This window comes from Zootoca vivipara, chromosome 8, assembly GCF_963506605.1.
Source record: "Zootoca vivipara chromosome 8, rZooViv1.1, whole genome shotgun sequence".
Classification (NCBI taxonomy): Eukaryota; Metazoa; Chordata; class Lepidosauria; order Squamata; family Lacertidae; genus Zootoca; species Zootoca vivipara.
The window spans coordinates 1,357,447-1,378,857 of NC_083283.1; the positions used below are offsets into that span (position 1 = coordinate 1,357,447).

General features: G+C 51.7%; 1 protein-coding gene across 4 annotated transcripts in view; it reads right to left on the reverse strand.

Annotated features, from left to right (window-relative positions):
• Positions 1–1,714: 1,714 nt before the first annotated feature.
• Positions 1,715–21,411, reverse strand: part of GPT (glutamic--pyruvic transaminase) — a 33,122-nt gene continuing 13,425 nt past the window's right edge. For 2 of the 4 annotated variants that reach the window (XM_060278210.1, XM_060278208.1), the window contains exons 2-12: positions 19,966–20,134; positions 13,512–13,601; positions 13,021–13,129; positions 9,901–10,034; positions 9,512–9,755; positions 9,068–9,147; positions 6,638–6,774; positions 6,253–6,427; positions 4,883–5,038; positions 4,257–4,369; positions 1,715–2,202 (exon numbers count right to left, since the gene is read on the reverse strand). In XM_060278210.1, the coding sequence (XP_060134193.1) occupies positions 2,061–2,202; positions 4,257–4,369; positions 4,883–5,038; positions 6,253–6,427; positions 6,638–6,774; positions 9,068–9,147; positions 9,512–9,755; positions 9,901–10,034; positions 13,021–13,129; positions 13,512–13,601; positions 19,966–20,103 (1,518 nt within the window). In that variant the 5' untranslated portion in view covers positions 20,104–20,134 and the 3' untranslated portion in view covers positions 1,715–2,060. Of the gene's footprint in view, positions 2,203–4,256; positions 4,370–4,882; positions 5,039–6,252; positions 6,428–6,637; positions 6,775–9,067; positions 9,148–9,511; positions 9,756–9,900; positions 10,035–13,020; positions 13,130–13,511; positions 13,602–19,965; positions 20,310–20,524; positions 20,584–21,411 lie in introns of those variants that run through there. The other 2 variants (XM_060278209.1, XM_035124622.2) reach the window with 2 other exon arrangements.

Below are 21,411 nucleotides of genomic sequence, written 5' to 3' on the forward strand. Positions count from 1 at the left end.
AAGAGTTTCCTTGGTTCCGTGGTTCATTCAAAAGGTGGTTGTTCCTCACCTGGAAAACGAACAACATGGCATAGAGGTGAATTCTTACCACACCTTGGGTTCCATGGCAGAAGAAAAATGGAATGTAAGTGTTAGGAAAAAACAGAAATTTTCTTCTTCTTCTTCTTCTTCTTCTTCTTCTTCTTCTTCTTCTTCTTCTTCTTCTTCCCAGTATAAGCTGTGACATCAATTTATGCCACTTATATATCCAATAAAGCGGAATGTTAATAGATCCAGGATAGAAGGAAGGACTTATTCAGGCAGAGCACAGTTAAACTGTGGAACTGCCTTCCACAAGAGGCAGGGAGGGCCACTAACTGAGACTGACAAAATTCATGGAGAAGCAGGTTATCAACGGCTACAAGGCCGGGTGGCTATGCTCTGCCAGTAAATGCTTCCAAATGCCAGTTGCTGGAAGGCACAGAAGGGGAGACACACCCCCCCCCCCCCACTTCCAGGCTGGGATTCCTCCAAGCAACCTGCTTATTGAGTATTCAGTTCAAGAAGGATACTGACAAGCTGGAACGTGTCCAGAAGAGGGCAACCAAAATGGTCAAAGGCCTGGAAACGATGCCTTATGAGGAACGACTTAGGGAGCTGGGTATGTTCAGCCTGGAGAAGAGAAGGTTAAGGGGTGATATGATAGCCATGTTCAAATATATGAAAGGATGTCATATGGAGGAGGGAGAAAGGTTGTTTTCTGCTGCTCCAGAGAAGCGGACACGGAGCAATGGATTCAAACTTCAAGAAAGAAGATTCCACCTAAACATTAGGAAGAACTTCCTGACAGTAAGAGCTGTTCGACAGTGGAATTTGCTGCCAAGGAGTGTGGTGGAGTCTCCTTCTTTGGAGGCCTTTAAGCAGAGGCTTGACAGGCATATGTCAAGAATGCTTTGATGGTGTTTCCTGCTTGGCAGGGGGTTGGACTGGATGGCCCTTGTGGTCTCTTCCAACTCTATGATTCTATGATTCTATTCACCTTCACTTATTATTATTATTATTATTATTATTATTATTATTATTTATTGAATTTATATACCCAGAGGTCACAGGGTGTGGTGGTGTTTATGTGTACATTTCTCATCACTTTCCTAAGCACAAAAGGCTTTTAAAAAGTTGATTTGTTGCACTCGGGCAACAGAGTGTTTTAACTTTGCAGACCTCAATAAATGCCCAGTCCGCTCTTGAATCCCTTCTGCAGAAACCCCATTGGCTAAGTATTCCTTCCAATTCGTCTGCACTAAGCCTGCAGTGAAGTTAAATGGTGTTGCATCAAGCAAGGGAAACTCCAGAGCGTTTCCCCACCACTTTCCTTCCTGCAAAAAGACAAACTTTTCGTGGGAGGGCAGAAGCAGCTCCCTGTGCAAGAGCACCAAATCCGCTCCAGTTTTACAACCAGGATTTGCCGGCACATGGCTGAATCCCACCCCAAAATGGCAGCAGTCTGGAAGGCCCCCCCCAGTGACAGTCCGGAGGCAGCTCTGGTTTATCATGGGGGCTTTAATAGCTATCCCACCCCCCTCCATTCACAGACAGGGCAGGCGGAGGGAATTCTGTCAGGTCTACATCAGGGCTTAAAGTCCAGGCAGAAGGTGACTTTGGGGGCAGGCCCAGCCTTGACACTTGCCCCACTGCTCATTCTGCTCACCCCAGAGACACCCTGCTGCTGCCCCTTCTCTGCCACCCACGCCCTTGTCTGTCAGGAGGGCAGAGAAGCCAGACTGGGAAGGACCAGAGAATGCTGTGAAGGCTCTTCTCTCCGAGGAGGCAAGGCAGAGATGGCATCGTGAGCAAAGGGAAAGGGGGTCCCTGGGAGCTGAGACAGGGTTGTGCCCATGCCCCCCACCCCAGTACGTTGAGGCCTTGTCTATGGGAACAAGCTATTAAGTGTGGCAGAGGCGGGAGAGAATGCTCTCTGGAGAGTAGAGTTGATCCCAGTTCCAGACTGTGCCTTCTGGGTCAGGAGTCCCACTGGCAGTGGCATGAAGGCAGGGAGGAGATCTGGGCAAGAGCCCCCCCCCCTAATGCCCCTGCTTCTCAGCTGTCTTCTGGCTGTTGCCCAGCAGCTGGAGCTGAGAATATTCCTGGGTGAACTTGGCGTGGAACTGGCTGATCTTCTGCAAGACAATCTTCAGCTTCTCCAGAGGCGGCAGGATGGTCATTCTGGGGCAGAGCGAGAGCGAGAAAGGAGAGGTTCAGAGAAGCAGAACATCGTGGGGGTGCAGAGGTGGAAGGGACCCAAGGAGCACCGCGTCCCCCCCCCATCCCCTGACAAAGGCAACCCTCTCTTTCTCGTGTGCAAGCAAGACTGGGACCCTGTCGGCAGGACCTGAGCACTGGAGCCCTCTCCCCTCCTGTGGTTTCCAGCAACTGAGTCTACCTCTGACTGTGGAGGCAGAACATTGCCATCAGGGCTCATAGCCACCAGTAGCCCTCTCCTCCTCCTCCTCCTCCTCCTCCTCCTCCTCCTCCTCCTCCTCCTCCTCCTCCTCCTCCTCCATGAATGTGTCTAATCCTCTTTTAAAGCCATCCAAGTTGGCAGCCCCCACTGCCTCCTGTGGCAGGGAGTTCCACAGTTTAACTCTGCGCTGCACGGAGAAGGAGTTTCCTTTATCTGTCCTGAATATTCCTTCAGCTTCATGGGACCTCCAAGAGTTATGCGACAGAGAGAAAAGCACGTCTCTGCTTTCTCCATGCCATGCACAATCCTACAAACGTCTCTCGTGTCGTCTCTTAGCGTTCATTCACACTTCTGTTTTTCCCACGACTTCTGTTTGTCCCAAGATTCCTAGGCACTGGTCCGAGAAGTTTTTCTTTCGTCCCTCTGCTCTCTCCACAAAACCCCACTGTTAACTGCTGAATTGAAACAAACATCAATCTGCAGAAAACCTGATTGACTTTTGTTCCGATTCAGCAAGAAACATCAGGTTTGGCTAGAGAAAGTGGCAGGACAAAACGAAAATCTCTCAGGCTCACACCTAAGAATCACAGGAGAAACAGAAGTGTGGAGGAGCCCTTCCCTGTTCCCAAACACAGAGTCCCAAACACTGCAGTTTTCCTTCATAGGGGAGTCGCTCCATCCCCCCTGGACCATAGCCGCCAAGTACCCCGTTTTCCCCGGGAAACCCCCGTTTTTACCTACCTTTTCCCAGTGGTCCCCTGTATCACTTCGTCTCCCATTTTTCTCCGTTATTTTCTCCTGCCGGCGGCCATTTTTTTTCCTTTCTGATTTGCCCTTCTATGGGCAGCAAAAATGGCCACCGCCGGCTTCCAAAGTCGCATCTACGCATGACCGGAAGTGTGTAGACGCGACTTTCGGTGTCGGCGGCGGCCATTTTTGGTGCCCATAGATGGACGGCCCGACACCGGAAGTTGCGTCGACGCACTTCCGGTAATGCGTAGAAGCTACTTTTGAAGCCGGCGGCGGCCATTTTTGGTGCCCATAGAAGGGCAAAGCGACACCGGAAGTTACGTCGACGCAACTTGCGGTGTCACATGGCTGCCGGTCCCGGATTCTGCAGTCCGGGACTTGGAAGGTAAGCCCTGGACCCAGCGGCGGCGTGTGACTCCAACACACCCAGGGCAGGGCAGGGCGGGGCGGGGCAAGCGGCAGAGAACAAAGGCATCGCGCAGCCAACCCCCACCGCCGCTGGAGCGACCCCAGCCCCGAGGGGAGGCTGTTGCGCCCTTCTGGCACCCCCCTCCCCAGATCCGAGCCTTGCAAGGCTGCTCGGTGTAAACAAAAGTCACCTGGCTCGGTTGCTTTGCTTGTGTTTTGAAAGACACTCGATGCCGCAGGGCCCCTTTTTGTGTGTTGTGTTTTCCTGTGGAAAGTTCTGCTTCCGAGTTCGCCCCCCCCCCTGCCCCACATCTCCAGTGGGATGGAGTCAGGCTTTGCCCTCCTCTCCCCACGGCTCCCCAAGCCGGTGCCAGCAGCCCCCAGTTCAGGATGGTAGTTCAGGAGCGCCAGCACCGGGGAAGCGGCATGCCCCCCTCCCAGCTGGTTGGCCATTTTGTCACCCCCCCCTCTTTGATGACACCCAGGGCGACCCGCACTCCCCGCACCCCCCCTTCCTACGCCACTGCCTGGACCATTTTGGTCTCTCCCTTTTCTGAGCATCTTCCAACTCTCCCATATCCTTTTTGAGGTGCATTTGGATGACCTGAGAGCCCACCTGGAGTGGAGAGAAACCACAGGGAGCCAAGTGGGTCTTTACCTGAAGTGAAAGGTCCCTTCCTTCTGGCCAAAGCCACTCCCTGGCACCACACAGATGCCCGTCTCCTCCAGAAGTTTCAGGCAGAAGAACATGTCTGGCGCCTGGCCCAGGGCCTGGGAGAAGTGAAGGGGGGAGACAAGAGCCAGTGGTATAGAGATGCTTGGGGGGGGGCTGGAAGAAGGGAGCCAGTCAATGTTCTGGAGATGTGAGAATGGGATGCTACCCACTTGGAACCTGAAGCTGGTGGAGCTCAGACGTCTTATTCTGCCAGGCCTAGGCTGGCAATTGAGAAGCCACCCTTCCACAATTCTTAAATGATGCATGCTTTAACTTCTTTGCGGTCTTATTGCATGGATTTATGTTTTTATTGCTGCCAACCGCTTTGATATACCTTTTAAAGTGATGCGTCGGTATACAAATATTTGCATGAATAGATAAATGGGACGAAAGCAATGAACGGTTTTGTGGCCAAGAGACCCTTTCAGCTGGAGAGTCCGGGGCTCAAACTTGCAGCCCCTTTCTGCACACATAGTACCTGCCCTGCCCCTGAGTCCTGGCCCCTCCCTGCGCATCCCTCTGGAAAGAGGATCCTGGAGTTGAAGCCCCAGGTGGAGGTGTGGCCTTACCTGTGCCTCTTGCACAGCCTGAGGTGGTAGATGAATTCGGGGGAAGGCATACATGGCCCCCTGCACCGGGTTGCAGCGGATCCCGGGAGCTCGGTTGAAGGTCTCCTCTGTGAGCTGGGCCTTCTGGGCCAGAGAGCTCAGCACGGCCTGCTTTTCCTGCATTGTAAGGAAGAAGAGAGGCCCTCCAGGTCAGAGGATGGAGAGGGAGCAAAGGAACTAGGAAGAGGCCATGAATGGCCACGGTTCATCTCTCGCCCCTACAGGCCCAAATAGGGCTGCGGGTGGCGCTGTGGTCTAAACCACTGAGCCTCTTGGGCTTCCTGATCAGAAGGTTGGCGGTCCGAATCCCTGTGGCGGGGTGAGCTCCCGTTGCTCTGTCCCAGCTCCTGCCAACCTAGCAGTTCGAAAGCACACCAGCACAAGTAGGTAAAAAGGTACCACTGTGGCAGGAAGGTAAATGGCATTTCTGTGCGCTCTGGTTTCCATCACAGATGGTGTTCCGTTGCGTCAGAAGCGGTTTAGTTCTGCTGGCCACATGACCTGGAAATCTGTCTGTGGACAAACGCCGGCTCCCTCGGCCTGAAAGCAAGATGAGCACCGCAACCCCATAGTTGTCTTTGACTGGACTTAACCATCCAGGAGTCCTTTACCTTTACCTTTTACCTGCTGGCCCAAAGACACCTCCATGCAGGTGACTTGGAAAAATGGCAGAGTGTCTTAGATAGAATCATAGAGTTGGAAGAGACCACAAGGGCCATCCAGTCCAACCCCCCTGCCAAGCAGGAAACACCATCAAAGCATTCTTGACATATGCCTGTCAAGCCTCTGCTTAAAGACCTCCAAAGAAGGAGACTCCACCACACTCCTTGGCAGCAAAGTCCACTGCCGAACAGCTCTTACTGTCAGGAAGTTCTTCCTAATGTTTAGGTGGAATCTTCTTTCTTGAAGTTTGAATCCATTGCTCCGTGTCCGCTTCTCTGGAGCAGCAGAAAACAACCTTTCACCCTCCTCTATATGACATCCTTTTGTATTAGATTATATTTTAGATTGATGTGGCCTCATCTCTCTGCTTGCCGACGTGTTAGAGGGGCGAGTGCTTGTTCACCACTAGCACAACTCAGCTGGCATTCAGCTAATCCACCAGCTTTTCAAAGTCCCGATAGTCATTTATACCTCCAGTGCCCCCTGCTGCCCACTTGCCTCTTAGTGCACCAACCAACCCAGTAATCACCAGCAGGGGGCACTACCACCCACTTTGGGAACGACTGTTCTAAAGGCATGGCAGTATTGGCAGTTTCTATTTGTTATTGGCTGTGACCCCAAAATTCCTCAGCTCCTCTCAATGCACCGCCAGCCCCCGTTTGACTCACCTGGCTGAACTGTTGGTAGGAAGGGTCTCCAGGCTGAGGCTGATTCACGACGACATCCAAGAGGACCTGCCCAGTGACTGGCGGGCAGAGGCGGGTAGAGATGAGCTTGCTCAGCTGCTGCACAACTAAGGGGTCCATGTTAATCAGCTCCACGTAACCCCCTCGGAAGCCGCACCTGACAACGTAAGGAAGTGGGCAAAACTGTGCAGTGGGATTGGACCCGAACATAAATATGAAAATATCCACCCGACTCTTCCTGGCTCCATTACACATATTAGGCAGGAGACTTTGAAGCCAGGGAAAAAGCCAGACTCTCCCCGCTTTCCATGTTACAGGAGGCGGAAGAGGCTATCCTCCAGACACTGCGGCAGAAGAGGCTACTCACTCGCCCATGAAGCACTTGGAGATGGAGTGGAAGGAGGCCAGCTCCACGCTGTCTGAGTACTTGGGCCCCATCTCAAAGAGCACCTTCTTGAAGGAGTGGAACTGGGAGCCCTCGGCGTAAATGTTGTCCTGGTAGACCTTAGGGGTAGGAAGGGGCACAGGGTTGGCACGCAAGCATCAAGGCTGCAGCAAGAGGGCGGCAGCAGCAGCAGCCAGGATAAGTGCAAAGGATGTAGAACTTCTGCCTCCATCCCCCTGCTTGGCTTTGCTACTGCTTCCCCTGAAGGAAGAGAATCGATGCCTGGAGGAGGCGGCTGGACCCACGCACCACCCATTTACAGCAGCTGGCCTGATGCCAGACTTTGGGTGGGGTGGGGAGGTTCATAATAATAATAATAATAATAATAATAATAATTTATTATTTATACCCCGCCCATCTGGCTGGGTTCCCCCAGCCACTCTGGGCGGCTTCCAACAAAACATTAAAATACAGAAATCACACATTAAAAAGCTTCCCTAAACAGGGCTGCCTTGAGATGCCTTCTAAAGGTCTGGTAATTGTTGTTCTCTTTGACCTCTAGTGGGAGGGCATTCCACAGGGTGGGTGCCACTACCGAGAAGGCCCTCTGCCTGGTTCCCTGTAACTTGGCTTCTCGTAGCGAGGGAACCGCCAGAAGACCCTCGGTGCTGGACCTCAGTGTCTGGGCTGGACGACGGGGGTGGAGACGCTCCTTCAGGTATACTGGACCGAGGCCGTTTAGGGCTTTAAAGGTCAGCACCAACACTTTGAATTGTGCTCAGAAACGTACTGGGAGCCAATGTAGATCTTTCAAGACCGGTGTTATGTGGTCTCGGCGGCCGCTCCCAGTCACCAGTCTAGCTGCCGCATTCTGGGTTAGTTGTAGTTTCCGGGTCTCCTTCAAAGGTAGCCCCACGTAGAGCGCATTGCAGTAGTCCAAGCGAGAGATAACCAGAGCATGCACCACTCTGGCGAGACAGTCCGCAGGCAGGTAGGGACTCAGCCTGCATACCAGATGGAGCTGATAAACAGCTGCCCTGGACACAGAATTGACCTGCGCCTCCACGGACAGCTGTGAGTCCAAAATGACTCCCAGGCTGCACACCTGGTCCTTCAGGGGCACAGTTACCCCATTCAGGACCAGGGAGAAGAAAACTGCTGGCTCAGTGTGGGTGGTGAGGCTCTGTTCATCTGCAAATTGGTGGGTGGGAAGACTGCTTTGCTCATTGTCTGAATATTGTTAATGTCATTTGCTACCATTTATGGGGCTGTTGGCTTGCTCTTGTTTGTCCATAAGTTGTATGTTATATGAAATAGCAATGTGTTATATGATACCTCCCCATTCCATTCCCTCGTGTTATCATGTTTACGAATATATATATGTATATATATATATATATATATATATATATATATATATATATATTAATGTAACTCACTTGGAGACCTTTGGGGGACAAGCAACTACCAAGTTAAATAAGTGAGGGAGCAAGGAAATGAGGCCAAGGGGCCAAGAGGAAAAGGGGGTCTCTAAAGCGCTGGCACAGTTCCCAAGAAGCTCCCAAGGAGCAAGGAAGCTTTATGAACCAGAGCATGGATGTTCTGCCTTGGCCTCCCTCATTCCCAGACTTTTTCTCAGAAGAGAGACCACCTGACCTTGGCCAAATGGGTAAATGGAGCAAGGGGGATGCATAAGAACATGGGTCCCCAAACTAAGGCCCGGGGGCCGGATGCGGCCCAATCGCCTTCTAAATCCGGCCCGTGGAAGGTCCGGGAATCAGCATATTTTTACATGAGTAGAATGTGTCCTTTTATTTAAAATGCATCTCTGGGTTATTTGTGGGGCCTGACTGGTGTTTTTACATGAGTAGAATGTGTCCTTTTATTTAACATTCATCTCTGGGTTATTTGTGGGGCATAGGAATTCGTTCATATTCTTTTTTCAAAATATAGTCCGGCCCCCCACAAGGTCTGAGGGACAGTGGACCGGCCCCCTGCTGAAAAAGTTTGCTGACCCCTGCATAAGAACATCAGAGGGCCCTGGGTGCTGGATCAGGCCCACCTAGAATCATAGAATCATAGTGTTGGAAGAGACCAAAAGAGCCACCCCTTCCAATCCCCTGCCTAGCAGGAGACACGATCAAAGCATTCTTGACAGATGGCTGTCAAGCCTCTGCTTAAAGACCTCCAAAGAAGGAGACTCCACCACACTCCTTGGTAGCAAATTCCACTGCCGAACAGCTCTTACTGTCAGGAAGTTCTTCCTAATGTTGAGGTGGAATCTTCTTTCTTGAAGTTTGAATCCATTGCTAGTCTACCATCCTGTCCTCCCCGTGCCTCTATTGGGAAACCCGCAAGTGGGACCGGGGAGGGGGGGGGGGCCTCGGATGGTGTGGAGTCCCAAAGCCTCACCTCATCGGCCAGGAGGAAGAGCTGCTCCTCCCAGGCAAAGCGGATGACGTCTTCAATGCGCTGGTGGCTCTGGACCTGCCCTGAGGCGGGAGAAGCGGAGACAGAGAGAAGTTTGCAGGAGGAGACGCTCTGCCCTCCTCCGGGTGCCCTACCACCCAAGGCTGCCCCTGCACAGTGGCATACCAAGCCCAGGCGGTACCCGGTGCGGCGCCTGTGCGGCACCCCGTACGGACTGTGCATGTGCGGCATCCCGTGTGTGCACACTCCGTACGGGTTGCCACTGGGGCGCGGCGGCCTTATGGGCTGCTGCTCGCGCACAGCGGCCATATAGCCTGCCACGCAAGTGGCAGCCCTAGTGTTACCCCCCTCCAGGGTGGCACCCGGGGCGCACCGCTCCCAACCCCTGCCCCTGCAGCTGGGATACCCTGAGCTTTGGGTCCCTACCGGTCGGGTTGCCCGGGTTGATGATGCAGAGGGCACGGGGCTGGCAGTGCTGGCGAGCCTCTTTCAGGGCCCTCCGCAGCTCCCCGATGTCCAGGGCCCAGCATTTGTCCTCATCCAGGTAGTAGTTGATCTGCACGGCGTCGAGTTCGGCCAAAGCGGCAGAGTAAAGCGGGTACTGGGGGATGGGGATCATCACCCCCGTACGGGAGCGCCCCTCCCCTGTGACCAGCAGCTTCAGGATCGTCTAAGGGGCAGACCAAGAGGGAGCCTCAGCGGTGGGGGGGGGGTTAAAGGAACAGCACCAATCCTGCAACCAAACCTCGGCACCCCACTTCACGCCCTCGCTCACTCTCTAGCCCCAAGCAAGAGCTGCGCCCCCCCCCCCGTACCCATATCGCATCACTGGCGCCTGTAGATAGGAAGATGTTTTCCGCCCTGGAGGGGATTCCGCCGTCCCGACGCTCAATGAAGTGAGCCACATCCTGGCGGATCAGCTCAATGCCTGGGCTGGCACTATAGGCACCTGGAGATAATAATAATAATAATAATAATAATAATAATAATAATAATAATAATAATAATATATTTATACCCCGCCCTCCCCAGTCAAAACCGGGCTCAGGGTGGCTAACACCAATAAAATTACAATAAGGCATAAAAGAAAAGAAATTAATTAAAATACAGATTAAAATACAATATTAAAATTTAAAATGCAGCCTCATTTTATGTAGTCCATAAAGCAAAACCATGAGGGAGGAAAACACAGGAGTCAGACTGAATACAACCCAAAGGCCAAAAGATGGGAGAGAGAGGAGGAGAGAAGGAATCTGTGACGAGGTAAGGTAAAGGTAAAGGGACCCCTGACCATTAGGTCCAGTCGTGACCGACTCTGGGGTTGCGCGCTCATCTCGCATTATTGGCCGAGGGAGCCGGCGTATAGCTTCCAAGTCATGTGGCCAGCATGACAAAGCTGCTTCTGGCAAACCAGAGCAGCACATGGAAACGCCGTTTACCTTCCCGCTATAGCGGTTCCTATTTATCTACTTGCATTTTTTTTGACGTGCTTTCGAACTGCTAGGTTGGCAGGAGCTGGGACCGAGCAACGGGAGCTCACCCCGTCACAGGGATTCGAACCGCCGACCTTCTGATCAGCAAGCCCTAGGCTCAGTGGTTTAACCACAGCGCCACCTGGGTCGAGGTAGAATATATATATATTCAAAATTCAAAAGAGGCGTTATTGGTTTTTGTTATTGGTTTGGTTTGTTATTGTTCCTATTTTTTTGTGTTTTTATTTTGCATTTGTATGCCACATATGGCCCTGAAATCATAGAATCATAGAATCATAGAGTTGGAAGAGACCACAAGGGCCATCCAGTCCAACCCCCTGCCAAGCAGGAAACACCATCAAAGCATTCCTGACATATGCCTGTCAAGCCTCTGCTTAAAGACCTCCAAAGAAGGAGCCTCCACCACACTCCTTGGCAGCAAATTCCATTGTCGAACAGCTCTTACTGTCAGGAAGTTCTTCCTAATGTTTAGGTGGAATCTTCTTTCTTGTAGTTTGAATCCATTGCTCCGTGTCCGCTTCTCTGGAGCAGCAGAAAACAACCTTTCACCCTCCTCTATATGACATCCTTTTATATATTTGAACATGGCTATCATATCACCCCTTAACCTTCTCTTCTCCAGGCTAAACATACCCAGCTCCCTAAGCCGTTCCTCATAAGGCATCGTTTCCAGGCCTTTGACCATTTTGGTTGCCCTCCTCTGGACACGTTCCAGCTTGTCAATATCCTTCTTGAACTGTGGTGCCCAGAACTGGACACAGTATTCCAGGTGAGGTCTGACCAGAGCAGAATACAGTGGTACTATTACTTCCCTTGATCTAGACGCTATACTCCTATTGATGCAGCCCAGAATTGCATTGGCTTTTTGAGCTGCTGCATCACACTGTTGACTCATGTCAAGTCTGTGGTCTACCAAGACTCCTAGGTCCTTTTCACATGTACAAATCTTTGAAGAGTGCTATGCAAGTTTAATAAGAAATACCATAAGATCAAATCTGATCGGACCCCAAGCGGGTATTGCGTGAAGAGGACGGATGATGATACTGAAAAATATTTGTACTGTGCAATGACAACACCACGAGCCTTCACTGGTTGCGTTTGTGCAAATCTGTAAAAAGGGCAATAATTGTTCCCATTTCACAGATGGGAAGCAAATGACTTGCCCACGGTCCTTTCCCTGGAGGCCTCGCTCTCCATCCCTTTGGGAGCTGGCCACACAGGATGCAATCTGATCCCTTGCAGGTTTCCCATTGGGTCATCTGGTTGGCCACTGGGAGGACAGGGTGCTGGCCTAGATGGGCCATTGGCCTGATCCTGCAGGCTCTCCTTATGCTCTCCAGAGAGCCACAATGCTCATACGAGTCTACAAGAGGCATCCGCCTAAAACAGCTTCTGCCAACACGGTGCCCTCCGAATGTTCTGGACCAGGATTCCCATCAGCCTCCGCCAGCAGACCTATATGCTCCTGGGGGCAATGGGAGTTGAAGTTTGAACAGGGGTGTAGCTAGCTACTCTGGTACCCACTAAGGCGGGGGTGGGGCGAGTTACCCACGCGGGTGGGACGGCGATCCGTGCACAGGGCGGTGTGGCAATCTGCCCAAGGGGGGCGGTGCGGCGACCTGCCCACATAATCCACCCGGCGAACGCAAGCCCCATGCTGCTGTTTTGGGCAGCACCGTGCCCTGAGCCACTGCATCACTCCCAGGAGAGACATGTGGCTTGGGTGCGCTGCAGGTCAGGCCCCACGGTAAATGCCAACCCCCGCAGTGTGCCATTTTGTCACCCCCTCAGGGATGACACCTGGGGCGAACCACACACCCCGCACCCCCCCTTCCTACCTTACCTTCCAAGTCCCGGACTGCAGAATCTGGAACCGGCAGCCGTGTGACACCGGAAGTTGCGTCGACGTAACTTCCAGTGTCGTTTTGCCCTTCTATGGGCACCAAAAATGGCCGCCAGCTTCGAAAGTCGCTTCTACGCATGTCAGGAAGTGCGTCGACGCAACTTCCGGTGTCGCTCTGCCCAACTATGGGCACCAAAAATGGCTGCCGCCGACACTGGAAGTCGCGTTTATGCACTTCCGGACATACGTAGATGCGACTTTTGAAGCCGGCGGCGGCCATTTTTTGTGCCCATAGAAGGGCAAATCAGAAAGAAAAAAATGGCCGCCGGCAGGAGAAAATAACGGAGAAAAACGGGAGACGAAGTGATATGGGAGACCGCCGGGAAAAGGTAAGTAAAAACGGAGGTTTCCCGGGGAAAACGGGGTACTTGGCAGCTATGCCTTCCTACGCCTCTGAGTTTGAACACTTGGAAGGCCAGAGAAGCTCCAAGCTGTTCTTCTGTGGGATGGAGGTGTTTCAGCAAGAGGGTGGAAGGGGCAGTTGGAACTTGGCACCCACCCTCAGGAAAGGATGCCCCAGGAAGGGCAAAGGCTCTCACCAATGCTCTGCCCCCCACACACTGCCAGCAGCCTCCGGGCCTTCTGCTTTGCATCCTCAGGAAAGTTGGGGTCCTTCAAGAGGTCCGGGAACATGCAGAGGGCGCTGACCTGCCAGGGGAGAGCAAAGCTGAGAACCAGCCTCTGTGGTCTCCAGAACCCCTCCCATTTCAGTCTAGTGAGGGGCACCCTCTCAGTCAGACTCTGGCCAAGCAGGTCCCCTCTAGGTCTTTGGACTACAATTCCCACCATCCCCCACTGATCCAATTTGATTAATGGAAACTCAGGGGAGTCAATTCTCCCCACCACCCTAGCCACTTCCCCCCTAACCTTTTAACAGTTCTGGTCCAGGCAGAAATCCAACAGGTCTGCCCTCCTGGCCCTCCCCTCTCCTCCTTTCCACCCGGGGCTGTCTCTGGTGTTCCACCCCCTGCATCCCTGACCTCAGCCCACCTGTGGCTGCCCCCCTCGCCGCCCTCCTCTCGGACCGTACCTGGCGGAGGAAGGTGATGGGCTTCTGCCCCATTGCCTGGGCATCGCCAATGTTGGCTCTGATCACCTCCGTGAAGGGCTTCTTCGCCCCCTGCAAAGAGGAGAAGATGTGCAGCTGTGGTTTTTGGCACAGGGGGCAGCCCTCGGCCAGCGCCACCAATCCCGCCCCACCCCAGAGTCAGCCGCGCATCAGCAATGAAGAGATTTTATCACACACACACACACACACACACACACACACACATCCATGGTGTGTCAGCAGTGGTAATATTCTGTGCAGTTCTGGTGGCCTCTGCTCCAAAAGGATATTGTAGCGTTAAGGTTTCTCCACACTTCCCCCCATCTCTGAGCACCTCCTTTTCTGTCTCTCTGATGCTTTCTCCAGGAAAAGCCACTCTTTAAAGCTCAATCGGAACAAATGGCAACTTGTGGAAAATCCAAACTGACATTTGCTTTGATTGAGCACTAGAGAGCGGATTATCACGGGGAAAGTGCCAGGGCAAAAAGAAAGAAACAAAAACATTTGGAGTGTTTAAGGGTGGAGCTTTGCCTGGAAAGAGCGGGGGAGACGGCCAGGGGTGGAGAAAGGGGGGTGCGGTTGTGGGGGGCCGCCCTGGGTGTCTTTGCTGAGGGGGGTGATGTTTGGTGCGCCGCCCACCCAAAACTCCCAAGCAGAAGCTGAACATGAAAAGTTTAATTCACGACAAAGAGTAGTTACAGGTAGGTAGCCATGTTGGTCTGAGTCGAAACAAAATAAAAAAATTCCTTCAGTAGCACCTTAAAGACCAACTAAGTTTTTATTTTTGTATGAGCTTTTGTGTGCATGCACACTTCTTCAGATACACTTGAAACAGAAGAGTCAGACCCTTATATATATTCAGAGGGTGGGGGTGGGGTGGGAACGGGTGATGGGCTGTTAGGAGTGGTAAACCTGTTGATGGCTGTTAACGACTGCTGATGGCTGCAATTGGTCCTGCGGGGGGGGAGCTAGGCACAAAAGAAAGCTAGATCATGCATAATGAGGCACAAAAGAAAGCTAGATCATGCATAATGAGATAAGAATCCGATATCTCTGTTCATCCCAGGTGGCTCCGTGGTTTTAAGCTTGGTAATGAGTCCCAATTCAGCAATTTCTCTTTCTTGTCTGTTTCTGAAATTTTTCTGTAATAAAACAGCTGCTTTGAGATCTTGTATAGAATGTCCTGGGAGATTGAAATGTTCTCCTACTGGTTTCTCTGTCTTTTGTCCAATATAGAGAGCTGAAGGGCACTGTTGGCATTTGATGGCATACACAATATTAGAAGATGAGCAATTAAATAGTCCTGAGATGGTATGTTGGATGTTGTTGGGGCCAGTAATGGTGTTGTCTGGGTGTATGTGGCAGCAAAGTTGGCATCTGGGTTTATTGCAGGCTCTGGTGCCAGTGTCCATGTTAAGTCTGGTGGTTGTATTATTGTGGGTGAGGAGTTGTTTAAGATTGGGTGGCTGTCTGTAGGCAATGAAAGGTCTTCCTCCCAGAGCTTGAGAAAGGGAGCTGTCATTGTCCAGGAGAGGCTGTAGATCTCTGATGATGCGTTGTACTGTTTTAGCTTGGGAGCTGTATGTGATGACTAGTGGTGTTCTGTTATTTTCTTTTTTGGGTCTGTCTTGCAGCAGGTTCTCTCTAGGTATCAGTCTGGCTCTGTTGATCTGATGTTTAACTTCATCAGGTGGATATTTTAGTTCTAAAAAGGTTTGCTGTAGATCTCTTAGGTGAGATTCTCTGTCTGTAGAGCTGGAACAGATGCGGTTGTAACGTAAGGCCTGGCTGTATACGATGGATTGTTTGGTATGTTTGGGATGGTAGCTAGAAGCATGTAGATATGTTTGTCGGTCAGTTGGTTTTCTGTATAAGGTGGTGTCTATACATCCATCCTGTATTTTTATAGTAGTGTCCAAAAAATGTATTTCTTGCATAGATTGGTTCATTGTTAGGTTGATGGTGGGGTGAAAGTCATTGAATGTCTGGTGGAAGGTTTCCAGGGTCTGTTGTCCATGTGTCCAGATAATAAAAATATCGTCAATGTATCGTAGGTACAAGAGAGGTTTGAGTTCAGGAAACGTTCTAAATCTGCCATGAATATGTTGGCATACTGTGGGGCCATGCGGGTGCCCATGGCTGTGCCGCTGATCTGGAGGAACAGGTCATCACCAAATTTGAAGTGGTTGTGGGCAAGGACAAAGTGGCAGACAGGCCAAACCCTACGCCAAAGGATAAATGGACATAAATCTGACATCAGGAACCAGACAGGCCAAACCCTACGCCAAAGGATAAATGGACATAAATCTGACATCAGGAACCAGACAGGCCAAACCCGACGCCAAAGGATAAATGGACATAAATCTGACATCAGGAACCAGACAGGCCAAACCCGACGCCAAAGGATAAATGGACATAAATCTGACATCAGGAACCAGACGACAGAGAAACCAGTAGGAGAACACTTCAATCTCCCAGGACATTCTATACAAGATCTCAAAGCAGCTGTTTTATTACAGAAAAATTTCAGAAACAGACAAGAAAGAGAAATTGCTGAATTGGGACTCATTACCAAGCTTAAAACCACGGAGCCACCTGGGATGAATAAAGACATAGGATTCTTATCTCGTTATGCATGATCAAGCTTTCTTTAGCCTCAGCCCTTGTTTTTTCCCTGCAGGACCTATTGCAGTAATCAGCAGTCGTTAACAGCCATCAACAGGTTTACCACTCTTACAGCCCATCACCCATTCCCATCAACCCCCCCCCCCACCCTCAGAATATATATATGAAGGTCTGGTTGCTTCTGTTTCTAGTGTATCTGAAGAAGTGTGCATGCACACGAAAGCTCATACCAAAATAAAAACTTAGTTGGTCTTTAAGGTGCTACTGAAGGAATTTTTTTATTTTGTCACGACAAAGAGGTTGGTGAGACCAAGTTGGGACAGGAGATGTGTTGTTTCAGGTAGAACTTATTAAACTAAATACAAGGATGTCACAGGCTAAAACACAGTAGTATGTGCAGAGCTTTTTCTTAAGCTTCGGTTTCCTAAAAAGCAGTTGTTACACTTCAGGTAGGTGTTGAGGTTTCCAGAACAGTTGGTAAAATGTTTACCTCGGCTTTTGTTCCTTCCCTCTCGTTCTCTTACTTAGTTACTACAGAGAAATACTTTTGATGCGGCAAAAGCTCCCTTCCCTGCCTTCTCTCCAGAAAAAAATCCCACCAGGAAGCCACAGTTGGCAGCCTCAGGAGAGCGTCCGCCATGAAGGCAGCCTGGAGGGCGAGGGGCCTCCTTGGGACCCCCCCCCATCCTCACCCGCAAGGCTCCTTTTGTGCTTCCCCCGCAAGGGGGTGTTGAGCCAAGAGGAAGAGGGAGAAACCCCATTCAGAGTCACGCACCGTGCAGGTTGCCATGGCAGTGGGACAATACGCTGGGTGACCACTCTCCTGCCCTGGCCAGCACAGTCCTGGCACATCATGGAGGCGGACGTGAGAGCCTTCAGGGGAAGGGGGATGCCAGCCAGGGGAGAGTGGATTGGGGGGGGGGCTCTTGTGGTGCCAAGGTCAGAGAAGGATCCCACAGGGATGAGACCCTTCCAGCAACTCAGAATATAAGAAGAGCCTGCTGGATCAGGCCAAATGAGGTCCAGCTAGTCCAGCCTCCTGTTCTCACAGTGGGCCATCAGATGCTCCCAAAGGGAATCCCGTAAGCCAGGATCCGAGCACAAGAGAGTTATTCTCCCCTCCTGAGGCATCCAGCAACTGGGATCCAGAAGCATCACTGACTCCAACTGCAGAGGCAGAGCAGCTCAATCTTGTAGTGTGGCACCAGCTACACTTTGGAACTCCCTGCCACTTGACATCAGGCAGGGAGGGGGCCTTTGCTGTCCTCTTTTTGTTGTTGTTGTTGTTTAGTCGTTTAGTCGTGTCCGACTCTTCGTGACCCCATGGACCATATACGCCAGGCACTCCTGTCTTGCACTGCCTCCCGCAGTTTGGTCAAACTCATGTTCGTAGCTTCGAGAACACTGTCCAGCCTTCTTGATGGTCCAGCTCTCACTTCCATACATCACTACTGGGAAAACCATAGCTTTAACTATACGGACCTTTGTCGGCAAGGTGATGTCTCTGCTTTTTAAGATGCTGTCTAGGTTTGTCATTGCTTTTCTCCCAGGAAGCAGGCGTCTTTGGCCACCTCATGAGAAGAGAAGACTCCCTGGAAAAGACCCTGATGTTGGGAAAGATGGAGGGCACAAGGAGAAGGGGACGACAGAGGACGAGATGGTTGGACAGTGTTCTCGAAGCTACGACCAAACTGCGGGAGGCAGTGGAAGACAGGAGTGTCCGGCGTGCTCCAGTCCATGGGGTCACAAAGAGTCGGACACGACTAAACGACTAAACAACAACAACAAAAAGCCTTCTTGTTCAGACAAGCCTGTGTGGATGCTTAGAAAGTTTTAAATTGATTTTGGCATGTTGTTATTTTACCTTTCCAAAGGTTTTTAATTATTGTTGTTAATGTTGCTGATTGGTAATTTTATTATTTTATCGTTTGTGCTGCCCGCTTTGAGTTGTGCGTTTTTTTACAATGGAGCAGGTGTATAAATTTTATGAATAAATAAATAAAATAAATCTGCCCGGGGGAGGGGGGGGGAGGCACAGGATCAGAGAGGCACAACATTTGCAGACACTTCCAAGCCAGCGGTCTCCTTTCCCTACAAGCCCCTCCCTCCATTCTCCTCCACTGTTTTCCTTGCAGCTATTTCTAGATTGTAAGTCCCTTGGGGCAGGGAGCTGCATAAAGCGTCCTGTACACGGATGACCCTGTATTGAGCAGCAGAAGGGCTCCCACACACCCCCTGCAAGAGACCAGAGACCAGAGGGGTTGTGATTTCAGCGTAACAAAGGGCGGGGGTCGCAAATCCAGCCCTGACTTGACACTGGACTTTGAGGACCATGAGCTCAGCTAGTGTTGCCAGCTCCAAAAGGGACACCAGTTTGTGGAAGACCAGCTTAAACTAAGAAGCCCGGCATAACTTTTCAGATGGACGGGACTTGGCTGGGCTCCAGAACTAGAACCATAGAATTTTAGAGCTGGAAGGGACCCAGAGGCCATTTAGTCCAACCCCGTGTGATGCAAGGAACCCTCGCTGCAACCACTAAGGCTGCCAGCCATCACCATTGACCCCAGAAAAAACAAGTGCACCAGCTTCGTCTGTTGGGCTCCAGACCTTTCTGGGTCAGAGGACTCTCACAAGCACAGGGAGCCTCGGTGCCCCCTGGGTACCCGCCGCCCTTGGGCTCCACTCCAGGAGGTTTTCGGGAGCTGCAGCTGCTGCCCGCTGACCCTTTCGGAAGCCCACCACCCTTTGGGGCACCCAGATCAGCTTGCAAATACGGTATCTTTTGGGATGCTGGGAAACCTTAGTTTAGTGGTTTCTTAAGAGGGGACAGTCTTATAGTCTGGGTCTGTTCTCCAAGACATTTTGTCTAGCCGTTTATCACCTGTGTGTGTATGAATCGTAGAACTGTAGGGTTGGAAGGGAACCAGGGGTCATCTAGTCCAACCCCCTGCATCCCTGACAGATAGCCGTCCAACCCCTGTTTAAAAACCTCCAAGGAAGGAGATGCCAGCCCCAGTCCGCTGTCAAACAGCTCTTACCGTCAGACAGTTCTCCCTTATGTATGTCATTTCAAAGTTCTGTCTGCCACTCTGCACCTTTTGATCAAGGTGTCCAATACCTGCATCGGTACAGATCAGTTCATCCGGAGCAGATGCCAGACCCGTCCGAGTCCCATCAGACAGAAACCCAATTTTCTTTCCAGCTGTTTTGTTTCATATCATTTAGGTTTGCTTTTACTGGATTTGTGCTTGCATTTACAGCCTTGTGAATGCTCTGCTCAAACGATGGTCTAGAACAGGGATCCCCAAACTAAGGCCCGGGGGCCTGATGCGGCCCAATCACCTTCTAAATCCGGCCCGCGGACGATCCAGGAATCAGCATGTTTTTACATGAGTAGAATGTCTCCTTTTATTTAAAATGCATCTCTGGGTTTTTTGTGGGGCATAGGAATTCGTTCATATTTTTTTTTCCAAAATATAGTCCGGCCCCCCACAAGGTCTGAGGGACAGTGGACCGGCCCCCTGGTCTAGAAACATTGCAAACTGATAAATGATCAAAGTATCTAGCTAAATCCCCAACTCAAGGTGAGAGAGGAGTCTTGCCAGGGGTGGGATGCTTCTCTGGCCTGATGCCACGGGGATAGGCACGTTCCTCTCTTAGGATCATAGAACGGCAATGAGTTGGAAGGGACCCCCAAGGGCCATCTAGTCCAACCCCCTGCAATGCAGGAATCTCAGCTGAAGAATTCCTGGCAGACAGGCGTCTGAGCAATCTTTAAACACCCCCCTCGAAGGAGAGCCCCCCCCCTTACCTGCTGAAGCTCCTTCTCCAGCTGGAGGGCTCGGGTGACAATGGGTCCCCGCACGGCATACTCCACCCTCTTGACTGAGGGGTTCAGGGTCTCGAGGGTCAGCACCTTCTCCCGCCGAGCCAGCCCATTCTCCGCCATTCCTGGCTGGCTCACTTGCTGCTGAAGGGCCCTGCGAAGCAAGAAGGGAGCAGGGCTGAGGGACGGGCTCAGTAACGCCTCTGTCCACCGCGGGCACCCCCAGAGCCTGGCACTGGGGAGGAGGCTGCGGCCCAGGACAGCCCTCGCCAGCCCATGCCTTGGCATCGCCCTTCAGGGGAACATTGGCCCTGACTGCTTCGGCAGCTGGGAGTAAAGTCCTGGCTGAGATCTGGGCACGGGCGGGGCAGGAGCTGGGCAGGTGGCAAAGGTCTACGCATTCCCAAGCAGGAAAAATCGAAAGGGTGCCAGGCTGGAGCTGGCTTGTCAAGGAAAGGGGAAGAAAGGAGGCTCCAGCTCTCCCCTGCAATCCAGGGGTGGGGGGCTGGCTGCCTTCCCTGCCCCAGAGGAGAAGGGCACCTACCCAGCTCAGCTACCAGGCAGGGGAAGAGGCAGGCTTGTTCCCACACAGGAGGGGAAGGAGTGAGCATTCTCCTTTTAATCCAGGGCAAGAGGGAGGAGACTCTGGGCTGCAAGGAAGAAAGAGCCACATTGTGGAGCAGGACTGAAAGGGACCTGCCACCTCGCCTTGGGGAACAAAGGCAGAAAGCAAACTCACTCCCCGCACCCTCCTGTCTCCCACAGAGACTTTCACTGGGCCTGCCTGGGCAGGGTGCCATCATGGGCAGAGGGAGAGGGGTTGGGAGGAGAAGCTCAAACAGAGGGGTAAGAATGCTCAGGGGACCTGCTGGGGAGCAGAGGGGGGCCCTGTCGTTTCATGGGTCAGGGTTGTGTAAGAGGGACAGCGAAGGATTCACACGAAAACTTCTCAGCAAATTGCTCCTGATGAATTTAGGAAGAATTTTGACACAACAGGCTGCTTGCGAAATGGAGGGTTCTGTCAACCCGTTTCCCCAATGCGTATCAGCCAGCCTCGTTTTGGCCCCATCCAGGATTCTAGCACGCCCAGAGTTCAATAGTCGGAAGCCGCCAGGTTGGCAGGTGAGGAACTGCTTCCAGCCGCTCTGTTTGTGACTTTTATATAAAAGCAATGAAAGTCTCTGTTTGTGACTTTCAATGAAAGCAATGAAAGTCTCTGTTTGTGACTTTTATATAAAAGCAATAAAACCTAGACAGCATCTTAAAAAGCAGAGACATCACCTTGCCGACAAAGGTCCGTATAGTTAAAGCTATGGTTTTCCCAGTAGTGATGTATGGAAGTGAGAGCTGGACCATAAAGAAGGCTGATCGCCGAAGAATTGATGCTTTTGAATTATGGTGCTGGAGGAGACTCTTGAGAGTCCCATGGAC